General features: G+C 55.5%; 1 protein-coding gene across 4 annotated transcripts in view; it reads left to right on the plus strand.

The window, feature by feature from the left end:
* Positions 1–3109: 3109 nt before the first annotated feature.
* MNT (MAX network transcriptional repressor) overlaps positions 3110–15200 on the plus strand; it is a 46858-nt gene continuing 34767 nt past the window's right edge. The window contains exon 1 of one of the 4 annotated variants that reach the window (XM_075517726.1): positions 3110–3312. In XM_075517726.1, the coding sequence (XP_075373841.1) occupies positions 3240–3312 (73 nt within the window). In that variant the 5' untranslated portion in view covers positions 3110–3239. Of the gene's footprint in view, positions 3313–13300; positions 13340–15200 lie in introns of those variants that run through there. The other 3 variants (XM_075517725.1, XM_075517728.1, XM_075517727.1) reach the window with 3 other exon arrangements.

Here is a 15200-nt window from a genome sequence, read left to right on the forward strand (position 1 = left end):
GTGTTCTGACAAGTATACTGCTTTAGACCACTGGCTGTTGTATTGTCAGTAAGTTCCTCTAATGATTCATCTTTGTTGTCTTGGTTTTTTATCTCACCTGCTAAAAACCGAGAGCTGGTGGCACTTGCAGGAGCGCAGGGCCAGCAGCGGTCTCTGAGCTGCGCTGCAAAGCCACAGGCAGGTACTGCGGCTCTGCAAGGGCACAAGTTCTGTGGGTAGGAGGTATTGCTTGCAAAGCAAGCTTGATTGCAGAATAGCAATTCCTTCTTAAAACCGGGGCCATCTAGAAGAACACTCTGTAAACCTGTGTGGTTTGCAGGATTACGCACAGTATGAAAGACAAGAGAGAGGTGGTTGGAGAAAGAATCTGTGGTCTACTGCACTTACACACGTAGACCTGGCCTACAAAACTGCCGCCCACACCATCAACTTAGACTGCAACCAACGTTTGTCCCAGCTGTGGATTTCATCCTCGTTCCTCTCAGACAGAGAAAGTCACCTTTTTGTTGTTGTTATCTTCTTGTCTGGATGCCCTGCTCTTTGAAGCACCACATGGACCAGTCTAACATCTGAAGTCTGATAGTCCTGTAATCCGCACAGCAAAAAGAGCACGAGTTGCAGGCTGTCCTACCCAAAGCTCTGCTGGTGTTCTTCAGCTTTGGTTTGCAAGGTGCCGTTCCGTCCTTGGCTCCTCTGCTATGATCAGACAAACCTGATTTTTTGAAGGAACATACACAAACGTATACAACATGTGCAAAATATATCTAAATGGGTCCAGGTTACAAAGGGAAGGACTTAGCAAATGTCAGATTAAGTTTGCCCTGGAGTAGCTTTTACTGAGCTCCTTAAGGATATATGCGTTGTATGACTGACTTATAGTAGTAATCATACTATTTTTATACAGGCCTCCCGCTGAGTTCAGTACACAGCCTGGACGTCCGCTCTAAAGAATCAGGGCTGGATGATGAAGGGCATCACGTGGTTAAAGCTCTTCCATCTATTGCAGAAGCTGTGAGGAGCGGGCTGAGGCGGTTTGCAGAAAGAGGACAGATGATTGAAAAGCAGCTGAGAAGTCCCTTGAAAAATGCGGCACGTCCCTGCGTTAGCTACCACTGCCTGATGGTCCCTGGCGAGTTACTTCAGCCAGGCTTCCACAGACGGTCTTCCACTCGTGAGCGATGACGATACACTCATTAATGTCGTGAGGTATTCCGATAACCCAGAGATGAGTTCATGGCAAAGCCCAGGAGGAATTGACTCCTTCCACCTGCAGAGAAGGATCTGACGAGCGTGCAGCAAGCGAGGCCATCAGCCACAGGCTGAGCGAGGAGGACGAGACAACGTCCTGACCGGCTGGTGCAGGCGGTGGGGAACGCGTGCCCCTCCAGAAGCCAGTCCCGAGCTCCACAAGCCAGCATGGCCCAGCTCACGAGAGCTTGGTTTTGCCACCTTCGGTGGCCGTTCCTCAGCGTAGTTTTTGGTCTGTAAATTCCTGAATTTTTTTAAATAGAATGAAAGTTCTCAGATGAAAATCTTTTTTTTTTCCCAATCCCTTTCCTTCCATGAGAAGCATTACTTTTTCTCATCAGTTTCTTTTTACCCCACTTCAGCATCTTTTCCCAGCCCCCAAAACAAGTTAATCGGAGGCAGATACTTAGCACGGAAAAGTTCAGCGTGGATAATTAAAGTTTAATTTAGTTTTGCAAGCTACTGAAAAAAGGGCCTGACAGAGGAAAACGTTCGCTAACGGTAACTGTAGGCAGCACTTTCGGCTCCGCTGCGAGCTATTTCCAACGGAGCAGGCACTACGGGGCATGACTTTCTGCAGACGCTTTTCAAAAGGCTCCCTCTTCCTTCGCTCTCGCTCAGTGGAAAGGGCTCGGCTCTCCCTTTCCTGCGGCCGCCCCGCAGGCGCGGGGCAGGCACAGAGGGCCCCGAGTCACGCGCACCCACGGAGCCGTGACCCAGAGCAGCTCCGCCCGGGCTCGGCTAGGGCGGCGCGGAGGGCAGCCGCGGGGAAGCCAGCCGCTGCGAGGAAAGGGGTGCCCGGCTCCGAGCCTGCCGGGGGTGCGCGCTCGGACTTAGGGCCGCGGCGGTACCCGGGCGAGCGCGGGCTGCGCGCCGGCTCGCCAAGTCCGCCCAGGGTCCGCGCTTAAAACGCCTGACTTTATTTTCGTGGCTGGCGGGGATGCGGGGAAATCCCCGCGCCGGAGGCAGGGGGCGCGGGGCAGACACGCCGCCCGCCTCTGCCGCGCGTGGGCGCGCACGCGTGCTCTCCGCGGGCGCCCAGCACAGGCGCGCTCGCACCGACACCGGAGCGGTCCCGATCCTTGCGTGACGCCGCTCCCGCCCTCCGCTCCCCGGCGCGGCCGGAGCAGGCGGCCGCGGGGCGGCGGCGCCGGTGCCTCGGCCGAGCCGGGCTGTGCCGGGCTACGGGCCCCGCTCCGGTCCCCGCAGCGCGCCCTGCGGGAACTCACTGAGAAAAACGGATTTCGGCGAGCCGCTGCTCCCGGCCGGCGCCGGGCCGGGCCCCGGGGCGCCTGCCCGCTGGCCGGGAGCCGGGTGCGGCCGGCGGGGGGCTGCGGGGGCCGGCGGGCCGCGGGCAGGGCTCGCCGCCTGGCCCGGGAGCGCCGCGCGTGCGGCAGGTCCGCGACCCGCGGGGCGGCGGCGGCGGGTGGGGCGCGGCGCGGGCCCTTTAAGGCGCGCGGCGGCGGCGCGGGGCGCCCATGTGGAGGTGCTCCATGCCTTGTTGTCCTCCGCGCCCATTGGCCCGCGCCGCGGTGACATAGTGTAATGGGACGCGAGCGCACTGCGGGGGGAGGGTCGCCCGGAAAACCCGGCGGCCGGAGCGCTGCGCCGCCGGCCCGGCCCGGCCCCCACCGCGCCCGGCGCCCTCCCGCGCCCGGCGCCCGCCCCGGGGCGAGCCGGCGTTCGCGGCCGCCGCGCGCGGCCGGCGGGGCCGTCGGGCCGCCCCCGCGTCACGGCGGGCCGGGCCGGCCGCCGCGTCCCGTCCCGCCCCGTCCCGTCCGGGCGGCGCCCCGCGCTCCGCGCCGCGTCTTGCCGCCGCCCGCCGCGTAGTAGCGGGGCCGCGCCAGCGCCCGCCTGTTGTGTTTCTGTTGCCGCCCGCCATCTTGTCGCCAGCGCTGCTGCCGTCGGGGCGAGCCGCGGGGCGGCGCGGCGCCTGCGGCCGGGCCCGCGCGACCGGGGAGGCGGCGGCGGCGGCGGCCGGGGCCCGCGCCATGAGCATCGAGACGCTGCTGGAGGCGGCGCGGTTCCTGGAGTGGCAGGCGCAGCAGCAGCAGACCGCACGTGGTAAGGGGCCGGCCGCGCCGCGCCGGGGCCGCCGCCTGACAGCCCGCGGCCGGCCGAGGCGGCGCGGGGACGGGGGCGCGGGCGGCGCCGGGCCGGCCGCGCCGGCACCTCGGGGGGCGCGGGCGGGGGCGCGGCGCTGCCGGGGCGAGGCGCTGCCGCCGGGGCCCGGCCGGGGGCGGCGGCGGCGGCGGCGGCGGAAGCCCGCGGCGGGCGGCTGCCGCCGCGCGGGGAAGTGACAGGGCGCGGGGCGGGGGGGGGGGGAGGGGGGAGCGCGGCGCCGCCCCGGCGGGGGCTCCCTGCGGGCGGGGCGGCCCCCAGTGCCCCGGGCCCCGGTTCCCCGGGCCGCGCCGGGGGGGCGCCGGCCGCCCCCGCCCCTCCCGCGGGCGCGCCGCCGCCGCGCGCTGCGTGTCCCCGCGCCGCGGGCGGGGCGGGGGCGGGGCCGCGCCGCGTGACGCGCCAGGCGCCGCCCGCCACCACGTGCGCGCGGCCCCGCCCCGCCCGCGCGCGGGGAGCCCCGCCCCGCCCCGCCCCGCCCCGCCCCGCCGGCGGCCGCCGCCTCCCCCGGCGGGGAGCCCCGGCCCGCCCGGCCCCGGCCTGGCCTCGCTCGCTCCGCGGGGTGGGCCCGGCGCGGGGCTGCGGGGTCCCCGCCCGCCCGGGGTTGGGGTGGGGCCAGCGGGGCCGGGCTGGGGAAGCCCCGCGGCGGCTGCCCCAGCGCCGCCTGCGCCGCCCGCCCCGCCCCTCTCCCCGCCGCTCCCGGGCGCCTTGCCGCCGCGGGCGCCCGCCGCCCCCCTGCCCGGGGCTCCGGCTTCCCCGGGGGCCGTCGAGCAGCGCCGTGGCTCGGCGGTGGCGGCGCCTGCGAGCGGCTGCCGCAGAACGGTCCCCGCAGCCGGCGCTGCCGGATCGCTCCGCTCCGCTCCGTTCCCCCCGTCGCCGCGCTGCGAGGGGCGCTGGGCCGCGGTGCGGCATTAGCTCAGCGACAGGAGCGTGCACCTGCGGCAGGGCGGGAGGGAGCGGCGCTTTGTGTCAGAGCGGGGCTGGCGCTGCACAGCCATTGTTTCAGTGATGAGTCATGGGGAGAGAGGAGCGGCGGTGAAGGGAGAGGGCTCGGGGACGGGCAGGGGCCAGAGGCCCCGGGGAAGCCACCACCCCGTGGATTTCGGGGTGCGGTGGGCCCTGTTCCTAGCCTGGCACTGGCACCCCGTGGCCCTCGGCACCCCGGCCGAGGCGGGAGCTGCCCCCGCGGCCCCGAGCAGGGCGGGTGACAGCTCCGTGCCCCTGTTTTAAGCCTGTGACAATTTCGTCGCCTTTCTCGTCAGACGTGCGCAGTGGCTGTTAATATTCGCAGCTCGGTGGTTCGCAGATGGTGAACGTGCCCTGGGTATAGCAGAGGTTAAACCTTGGAGAAGTGGTGCTGAGCAGGGCTGTTTGTTACATCTGCTGCTGCTGGAAAAGATTTTGGTTATTATCCAGCTGCCCCACGTTATGAGAATGTTTTGTAGACTGATGCAACAAGTGAGGATCTGGGCTAGGTGGGAAGAAGTGTCGACCGCAAGGCAGGAGGGGCAGCAGTGACCTCGCTGTGTGGCGTCGGGTAACCTCGGAAGGCAGGAATTATTTCAAAGTGGGGCGTGGGCAAGGCAATGCACCAAAAAAAAAAAAAAAAAAAGAAATTGGGCGGGCTTTCTAGTTACAAGGAGCAGCGTGCGAGGGTGTGTGGAGATGCTGTTCTTATACCAAAGCCCGCTCCGGGTGGGACCTGCCTGGCCGGGTTGCGCAGCACCCAGCGCAGCACTTCCTCGGTTGTGGCCGGTGCTGTGCGTCCCGCTGTGCTACGCTACGCACAGTTACCGTTTCTGCTGCAACAGACATGTCAGGGCTGAACTGGCTGGCGGAGCAGCAGCGTCAGTGCAAACGTGGCTGCTTCAGGGAAGTCGTGAGCGCCAGGGAGATGTGTGGCATGAGAGGGAGGAGCCCGTCGCTTGAACTTTGGGTAGCAGGAAGATGTCAGGGGAGAGCACAAGCAGAGAAATAGCTGGGAAAGACTGCTTGGGCAACAACAAAGCGCTCCAGATTGGCTTCCTTCCCTTGCCTTCTTCCTCTCCTCCCCCTTCAGATGTGTGTTCAGAGCAGCTTTACGGTCTGCATTACACCCACAGTTACACGGCGTAACTCTGAGGGTCCAGTCTGGCCTTAAAATCAATCCAATTTGGGAACAGCATTAGAAAATCTAAAATAAAACTGATTTAAGGCTGCTGGGTCGAAAGCTGACAGCGGTACTGCAGAGTGCTCGGCCTCGGGCAGGAGAGCAGGACGGGAGCCTGCTCGGGAGTCCCTGCTAACGCGGTGGGGAGCATGGTCTGTCGTCATTCCTTGTGGGTCTGCCCAGCTGGTGCCCAGGCTCTCCTACCAACCAGATGGTAAAATACCATAAATACTTAGGCTGTTGCTTCTTCAAACCTGGGAGTAGAGGAGGAAAAAGTCTTCCATTCAGCCAGACGTTCACCATCCTGTCTTTATGAGGAAGAAAACTGATAGAAGGAAAAACCAGAAAGGTTTTGGAGGAAGGAGAGCAGAATGGCTTTGGGAGGGAAGAGGGTTAAGGTACGGCTGGTCCCCTTTGTGGGGATTCCTGCAGACGTGGAGCAGCACTTGCACATGAAAACGCAGTGTGTGAGGCATAGCTGCTCATTCTGCCTGCATGGAGAGCACCGTGGCTGCTTTCCAGCTGGCCAGAGGTGGTGGAGGACCGCCTCTGTGTGCGGTTCGTAACCGAGAAGGAGAGCCTTCTGAAAAGAGGAGATGCAGAAGGATTCCCTGAAAGCAGACAGCAGTTGGATCTTCATGTTCTCCTTGGACTCGCCGGGAGGTCAGGCCAGCAGCTTTTGTCACTGCTTTGTACTTCTTTTTGTGGTTGATAGTTTCTGGGGTGCAGCTTGAATAATCTCAAGCTTTGGGGAGTAGTGCAGGGTACAGCTGCTGGGAGAGCTCCGTGGACTAACCTGAAATGAAATCACGTCCTTCAAGGATAAAGTGGTGTCTGCAATGCTGCGAGATCGACACCTACCCCGACACCTAACCCAACACCTACCCTCTCCTTCCACGTGGTGCACGGTGCTACGTGTGGCACCGGGGACCCCTGAAGTGCCAGGAGAAGGCCAGCGGCGCAGCAGGGTGGTGATGTCCCTGGCCACCCACGTGCTGCCTCGTGCAGCGCATGCCGCGTTTCGCAGGTCTGCAAATAGAGCAGCCCTCGACTTTGGAGTCAGGTCCTGCTGCATTCATCGAGGTGCTGGTTCCTGTGAGCACACACGGGGCGTCCAAATGCTTTCAAACCTGACGCAGAACGTCCCATTTCCCTGGCCGTAACGCTGGTCCCATGCCTTTGCTCTGGTCCGTTTCGTTTTCTGGTGGGTATGCACGTGGCTTTTCCTGCTCCTTCAGCCTCTTCCACCAGTGGAAAATTAAACCACGTAGGCTTTGCTTTTCTTAATTTATAACCAGAGCAAGTCTTGGTCTGTGCCTTCAGCTCTCTGAGGCCGTTTATTGCTTTGGGGAGTTGTTGCGACACTGTTTGGGTTTGCCTGTGTGGCTGGGTGAAACCCTGCTGCGGGCCGCTCCGACCCACCGCAGGGAAACCCAGGCGGCTTTTACTGTGGAGCCTGCCCTGCCGTCAGCCTGTCCGCAGCAGCGTCGCTTCTTGTGTCCCTCGGTAATCAGGCACTGCCTACAATATGGTTCAAACTGTGTTTACAAGATGTTTACCCAAAAGCCTGTTGAATATTACATATTATATGTATTAATATTTCAGACAACAGCACTTCAAATTGCTGAAAAAAGCAGAGTCTTAATAAGTCAGCTTGAGATGCACCCGTACGAGTAACAGCTTGCTAGAGTGTAGTACAGGCGTGACTGAGACCTCGGGAGCGAAAACGACTTCAGTGCTGTGGGGATCCTTGGGCCGTGCCGTTCATTGTTAGAGCTGCGTTCAGACTTTGCTAACACGCTTGCTGGAATCTGAAGGACGCAGCACAAGTGGTTGGTTGTTCTCTCCCAAGCAAGCTGGGAGCAAACGAAAGGCAAGTAACAGACTAAGTTAGAGGGAGTTGTATGCTTGTCAATTAAACAACTACCCAGATACGGCTAATGATTTTTACATCTATAGAATCCTCGCTCTTGATGACACTTCCACAACATAAACATTTCTGCTCTTTACTGACTTAAAATAGTGGGGTTTGGAGGCTCTTTTGCTTGTGTGCTCATGGCACATCCCAGTTTGCTCCTGTGAGTATGCTTGGCTTTGTGCTGAGCTTGGATGACTCGGAAATAGTTTCTTACAAATGAGTGTGATGGACTTATGTAGATATGCAGAGAGATGTAATGAAAATGAAACTTCAGTGGTTTGGCTCGTCATCCGTACTCCTGTTCATATGCTTAGCAGACCTGTTCTCCTACGTGATGACAAGTGTTAGGTAAGTGATGATACTAGTGATAATTTTGTTTGGATCTCATTAATTTATGGGGAAAAAACGAACAGATTTGGGGGAGACAAGGGGGACAGTTGATGTTAGACGTTTCTTATTATAATATTAATGCCATGGGAATGCAAACAATAACAGACACACCCTGGATGTGCACCATGCTGGCCACATACTTCACGTTTCTGATTGTTTTGGGAGTCAGGATTGTGAAGCGCTCGTCTCGTCCACATCTGCGCTTTCATGCTTCATAACGTTGCTGCTGATAGCCCTTTTTCCTGTAAACAAGTAAATGCATATGTTTACACGTGCACAAACCCGCAAATTGAGATCCTTTTTCTATCTGCTGTTTGCAAACTCCAGAGACATTTGACTTGAATTAGAGGGTGGCTGATTTCTTTGAATTTAGGTTAATCCAAGAATGTTCCATGATCTAAGAAAACAAATTTATTTATAATTGCAAGTAACTAATATTTGTTTTCTTAGGGTTTTTCCCATAGATATTTGTCTGCGACCTGCTCAGCTTGTGCTCTCTGGTTTGCTTGATGCTGCTCATTATGTTTATAGCCCTACAGTTTTTTGGACATTGCCAGCAAGGGTGATGACCGAACAGCAAGCATAGTCCTGGCCTTTCCCATCTCATCTAACTGCCATTTGGGCACACATCTGAATTGCATGGGACTGATAACAAGATGTGTGGTGACCAGAAAGATTTCCTTTGGCTGTAGTGCCACCCACCTAGTGCTGGTGGTGGGTGAGGAAGAGGACCAGCTCATGCCCAGCGTCCGTGTTTCGGCAACAGCTCGGTGCTGTGCTCGGTGTGGTCCTCCTTTGGTGTCTCTCAACAGGTCTCATCAGTATGATGTCGAGACACATCTCCAGAAAGCCCACGGGGCTTTTAGGCCAGAGCTGGCTTGTGTCTGGCCAGCTCAGGATGCACGCAGGTCCTGAGCATCTCTGGGTGCATGTGGCCATGTCCTCAGTCGTTGTTGGTGTGCTGCGGGCAGCACATCCACCTGGATTTCTTTCAGGACAAGTTAACTGTCTCCTGACAAATAGTGCGGTGTTTATCTTGTTTTCAAAGGCTTCCAGGTACACGAGAGCTACGCTGCAGCCCTGGAGGACGCCGGTGCCACAGTGGCACGTGGAAATAGCTCTGCTAGACATGAACACGAGCTTTACTTTCTGGAGTCTGCATAGGCCTGCCGAAACCACAGAATAAACCAACAGCAGGCTGGCCTGTGGAAAATAACTGCCTCACGTAATCCTAACCTACCTTGTTACTCAAGTGCTAGAGTAGCTGTTGTGCTCACCTTTTCCTTTATTTTTTTTACCTTTTTTTCCTTTATGATGAGTGCAAACCTGGTATAGGCAATCAGGCCTGGTGATGGAGGATGAGGGAGTCACGCTGGCTGCAGCAGAGGACCCCTGCCAAGCCTGATCTTGTCTGCACAATTCATCTCTCCTGATGCATTAAAGTCACTTTTTTATCTCATCATTTTGCAAAGCAGCATCATAGGTCAGCAGCAGGGCTGGAAGTTGGGAATCTGCTTTCCATAACCGCGCTGATGCCTTTTTCTGTACTGCGGGGCATGTCGGTTGAATTTTGTCTATAAAATGCTGAACTTCCCGAAACCTGACAAAGCACAGTGTAATCATATTCATTTGAGAGAGAGAGATATATATATATATATATCATATAGCAGTCCCACAGTGTAATCGTATTCAATATGCGAAAGGGTTTCTTTGTTTTTAACTTGTTGCTTTTCAGGTATTTGAGATACGTGGTGCTGAGGAGCGCGCTGGCTGCCCGCCCTGCACGCTGGCCTGGAGGCTCCGGTTCAGGGCAGAGCCACACGTGCAGCTGCAGTCTGAGGGCAGAAGTAAAACTGCACATAAGTTGTCCTTCATTTCCCATCTTCATCCCCTCCTGTCTTCTCTACACTACAGGCATACGGGTATGCTTAGAAAGGAAATGATAATGCAAATACAAAATACAGCATATAGAGTTTGTAGGTCTTCCTTGCCAAAATAAGAAAGCAAAACTCCCTTCCACTGGCTGATAAATTTTATGCTTCGCCAAGGGACATCAAAGCATTTTATAGTCCTTAGCTGAATTTTGCAGCACTTCTGAAAGGTCACAGGTGGAAGAGCTGAGGTGCAGGGATGTGAAGTGCCTTACCTAAAGCTGTGCCTTCATAAGACAAGAAGTAAAGATGAGCTTTCTGGTTCCCCGTCTCCTGTCTAGCTGGATGTGGAGGTTGGAGTATAGAAAGCCCCAGACTCGCTGAGCATCACAACATCTCCTGACTGGAAGCTGCCTGCATTGCATTGTCGAGGATGGGATAGGGATGAATAAGGAGTGTTTTTTACTGAAATCAGGGCTGTCTTATTGCAGACGGTACGATTCTCTCTACTTGCTAGTTAGAGATTCCCTTGGGCTTTCCCTGTCCTTCCTTCGGCCTCTGATCTTTTTCATAGCAGCATCTGATAAAGTTGTTTCCTCTGTGTTTCTGACTCGGGGTTCTACATAAGAAGCGTGATGTATATCTGGTGATAGCTCATGAGAGCCTAGGGGGTGGTGATAACCCTGCAGAAGGTGATGGATGTGCCGTGTGTTATGTCTTATGCCTGGTGCGTAACGCAGATAGTGCTCCCAGGAACTGTTCCTAAGTGCTGTCGCTGGTGATGGGATTCCCAGTGTCCCTGGACAGTGTGTTTGTATTTCTGTATGTAGAAGAGGGAAGGGACAGAGAGAGCCTGTCTGGAGTGACCTCAGCAAGGTACATGGGAGCTGGTTCTGCTTAGGCTGGTGAGCCTGAGCTAGTGAGACATGCTGGGAGAGAGATCAAACTCATTTTCCCTCTGTAGCGCGCTCTCCCACCTTTCCAAAATCACCTGGTATGAACAAGACCATCTGAATTCGATGTCCACTGTATGAAATTTTGGTCACATTCTTGACTCTGTTTCCTTCATATACCAATTTAGCTTGTTAAGTGCATCCTTGCTCGTGAAATCTCCAGACCAATCTCTGAGTATTTGTGCGGCTCAAAATACACCAGGTTTTCCCGCTGCAGCACAAAATACTCCCTGGTTCAGTCGACCCCTCGCATCAGTGCGGTCACATCACCACAAGAGAAGGTCTGAGAGGACTCGGCAGCACCTCACGTAGATCAGTTGCTTATCTGGGTGCCGTCAGGCAGGCAGGCAGAGCAGGTATCTCCCTCTGGAAAATCTCCTGCTACCAGCTGACAGCTTGAAGCATTCAAACAAGTCTGTCACTCTGGTTTTGATTAGCTTTGTTCTCTCTGATTAAAATTGCAATGGCCAAATGGCAGGATCTTGCTAGCGAGGACGTGCTGTAGTTTTAGGCGTGATGCAGATTGAGCTCTTGTCACTTTGCAGGAAGCTGAGCGAACAAAGACCATACCAAGTATTTTTGATGAGGAACGCACTTCTAGTGTGTGCCTGGACCATCGGCAGAGGATGCCGTAGGTTCAAGGTTTTCGTTGTGAAGTGGGCAGAATGCAGTGGTGCTGTAATGGGTGCTGGAGGAGGATGTGGCCTGCTCCGAGAACCTGCTCTTCCTCTCGGGGTACCGGCACGCTGACTCCGTGAGCTAGATGTTAACTTTGGGAAGAGCCTTGCTCTATGTCTGCGAACGATGTCTGTGTGGATTCAGAGGTGGCAGGGATAACTGCCCTGGTGCAGCCAATTCGGGTGATGGAGGAAAGCTTCCGACTCCTGTGCACGTGTAGTGTGCTTTGATGGGCAGATACCCTTGGATTCTTATCTCCTTTTCTTTTTCAAGTACGGAGATAGGATTCTGAAGGGTAATCTGCACATTTCCCTTCATTTCCTCAAGAAGAGTGCTGACTAGTGTGAGCAGCCTGTGAAAACAACCCTGGCACAGCCCTGGGATGAAGGTGCAGCAGTGGGCTGTTCTCCTCACAGGGATCGAGGAGCATTATGTGAACTGGTGTCGAGCAAATACGCTTACCTAACAGGCTGGTAATTGACCGACAGATCCGGTTTTGCCATGACTCAGTGTGTGATATGAAGTCATGTAACCTGCCTTTGCCTCAGTTTCTTGCATGTGTAAAATACAAGCGGTGTGTCGTCTGACTGAAAGAGGTTTGCAGACCGCTTGCGTCCCGAGGGTCTGAGACCTGCTTGCGAGCGGTGGATGAAGTGGGGTCTCGGAGTCTCTTCTGTGTGTCTGGGCTTTTTGTTTGGTTTTAAGAGTACATACTTTGTTTATAATGTGGTTTATTAAGTCAGCTCATGTTTACCATTCTTTTCCGACCAGTACATTTAAAGCGCATCATCGCTCGCTGTGTTTCTGCAGACTTCAGTGTGTCACGCTGTCCCAGGGCCAGAAGGGGACAGAGCGGTTTCCTCGTGTGCGTTGGAGCAGGTGGGGTTGGATCCTGTTGTCGTCAGTGCCGCTTTTTGCTCTGAACTGCGACACAGAAGCTGTTCAACTTGCAAATAACTGTTTATCAGAACAATTTACTTAGTCTCCTTGTTTCTTAAAAATGCCGATGCCCAGTGGAAAAGCATTGAGACAGCATCTCGTATAGAGACAGCTCTGCTGGTTGTCTGCCCCGGTGAAGCTCCTCAGACGATGGAGCCCGTCAGTAGTCAGCCGTGGGCCGTTGGTGCCCACACCGCCTGTCAGAGCCAGTGCTTTTCTGCACTTTATCCTGAACTCAGCAGAAAGGTGCAACAAGGGCTTTGCATCGGCCCAGCCTGCCAAGCTTCGGTGCTGCAGCAGAGACAGCGCGGCACGCTCGGCAGCTTTACGGCTTGAAGGCGCTGGCGTGGTCTGTGTATACATAAGGCTGTCCACAATGGTTTTATTTTTTTAGCAGTCTTTGATCTGTTTCCTTTGTAGTACTGCTAAATCCTGGCCCCTTATTGCTTTCTTCTGTCCACTAAGAGTTAGTTGTAACTAAAATGCAGCTAAAATGACTATCTGGAGCTGATTCAGTGTTTCAGTCAAGCACTGGAATAGCAAATTAAAGCACAATGTTAATTATCCATAGAGATTTGAGAAGCTGTTGCTTTGAGAAACATCTGCCAGGTATTATTTAGTTATGGTTGATTCTTTGGGGCTTGGGAGATGAACTACAAGATTTCTTGAGGGTCTTTCCAACCTTCCTTTCTGCGTTCCAGGAGCAGCAATGGTTTTGTTGAAGGGAAATACTCACTTCCTTGTAAGCCATCTGTCTCCATAAAATAGAAATAAAGCGTATCTGCACCCCAGATTTTATCAGGCAAGAGGCTCATCTTGGGATTTCTCTAATTTATTTCAGGTTTGGATACTGAGGTCACTTTGATTTCTAAGACTTACAGATAAGCCCGTCATGCTGATGAAACCACCAATGGTCTGTATTGGTCGGTGCTAAGGAGGGATAGTTTATGTGAAGTCTGATTTTTCTTTGCTTTTACAGATATGACATAAATGTGTCATCATCCTCTGGCTGAGAAAATGGAGATTCAAGTATTTTTGTCATTAATAGCGAATGGTGCCATCGCCTGCAGATAAGGTGTGAAGAGTGTGTGGTGTGCCAGTGCAGTGAGGATAGCTCAGCAGAGGGAGTATCAGGTGGGAGCTGGGGTCTTTAAAACCCTGACATTGAAATCCCAGGAGGGCTGGCTTAGCTCTCACTCCTCGGGTGTGTATCACGAGTTTCTGATTTCTAATCATGAAGCATTTCAGTATCCTTCGTGAACTGCACGGTTTTAAAATGCGGTTTAGTCTTTCTTTATGAATTCTTTATGTATTCTTTATGAATACAAGGTTTGTGGCCCAGTCTGTGTTCATAGGAAGGAAAATGGGACATCTTGGTCGCAGGCTGAAATCTGAATGCAGCACCTAGATGAGCAGCAGCACGTGAGCGGTCTCGTTGAAGCCGTCGGGTGCCTTGCAGCCGGCTCTTTCCCATGGTCTCACCGGTGAGGGCCTGCTCCAGTCGCGGTCACAGCCGGGAGCCCGGGTGGTCTCGAGGAGAAGTGCTGTGTCTCAGGGCTGCCACGTTACTGGCAGAGAAGCGTGGGGTGAAGGGATGGACACTAAACAGTGGTTTTGGGAAAGATGGGAGAGAGAAGTCGGGCTTGTGTTGTGCTGTTGTCGACCAAAATTCAGAGGGGCTCAGAGAAAGGGGTCACAATTTTAAAGCGGTCTCAGTCCTCCAGCTCGTCTGTAGGCACTTGGAAGCGCCGGCGGCTGTTTGCTGGCGTAGCCTCTTGTGCCAGCAGCCTTAGTTATGACTCAGAGTTAGCCTGGCTCAGGCTGAGCATTACTGGTCTCCAGTACTGCTGACTCGGTTCTTATCTTCCCTTTCCTGGTTCTCCCCTGCAGAGTCTGGGACCTGCAGAAACAGAAACCAACCCCCAGGCCCCAGCCTGCCCTTCCTCTCAGCGTGGTGGTCCCCCTCCCCAAGTGTGGCCGGGCCAGCATCGGGAATGGAAAAAATCTGGAGACTCTTTCTGTCCCCAGCACTGTCCTGGTATGAACCGGGAGTGACTCCTGCGGGTGACGCTGCTGTAGGACCGGTGTGAGTGAAATCCAGGGCACTCTTCTCCAGGTCTGTAATGGTTCATGGTGTGCAGTATAAGCTCCCAGAAGCATTGAATGATTCAGAGAAACACTTCAAACTGTTCAGAAAATTACACCACAGATCTGCCGTTGCCTAACTGTTCATGAAGTTAAGTAACGTTCTCTCTCTGCACGGGGCAGGGACCTTTAAGCATATGTAGAGGTAAGATGCTTGATTATGCAAAGGCACATGCCATCGATGAATTCTGAGTACTGATAGTGTCCCTAGTACAAAATAGGAGCGTTAAAAAGGGCATTAAAATACCGTAAAGGCGTGCTCATGCAGTGCTCTTGCAGCACGACGTAGGCGGGAGGCTCCGTGACGTGCCCTGGCCGCTGCTGGGCCACGCTGCCGGCCCAGAAGGCACGCGCGGTTCTGCCTGCACGGCTGCTCCCTTTGCTGGCAGCGCTTGCCGTTACAGATGGGTTGCGTTTCCAGGGCAGGCAAAAGGGAGGAGATAAATTTAAATCCAGCAGATTATTAGATAACAAAGTTAAGAGTGCCTGGCACTGTGTATTCCTGGACCATCGGGGCCCTAAAATAGCACCAGTCCGCTGGTCAGGAACGCTGACCCTGTTTCTGTGTCCTCCGGTGACAAGATTTGCTGCTCCGTCCTGTTGCTGCTGGCGTTGCTGTCCTTCTTTACGGCGTACCGCCTCGGTGGCTTGGCCGGGAAGCTGAGGTCCCTCGCTCTCGCGACGTGGGCCTTCTGGCAGGCGCTGTGGTGTGGGCAGGGTGAGGTTCCTTGTCCCCTCGTGCCTCAGTTGTGGTTCCGACCCCCTGAGGGTTCACAGGGCTGGTTCGCTCC

The sequence above is a fragment of the Mycteria americana genome, chromosome 15 (assembly GCF_035582795.1).
Source record: "Mycteria americana isolate JAX WOST 10 ecotype Jacksonville Zoo and Gardens chromosome 15, USCA_MyAme_1.0, whole genome shotgun sequence".
Taxonomy (NCBI): Eukaryota; Metazoa; Chordata; class Aves; order Ciconiiformes; family Ciconiidae; genus Mycteria; species Mycteria americana.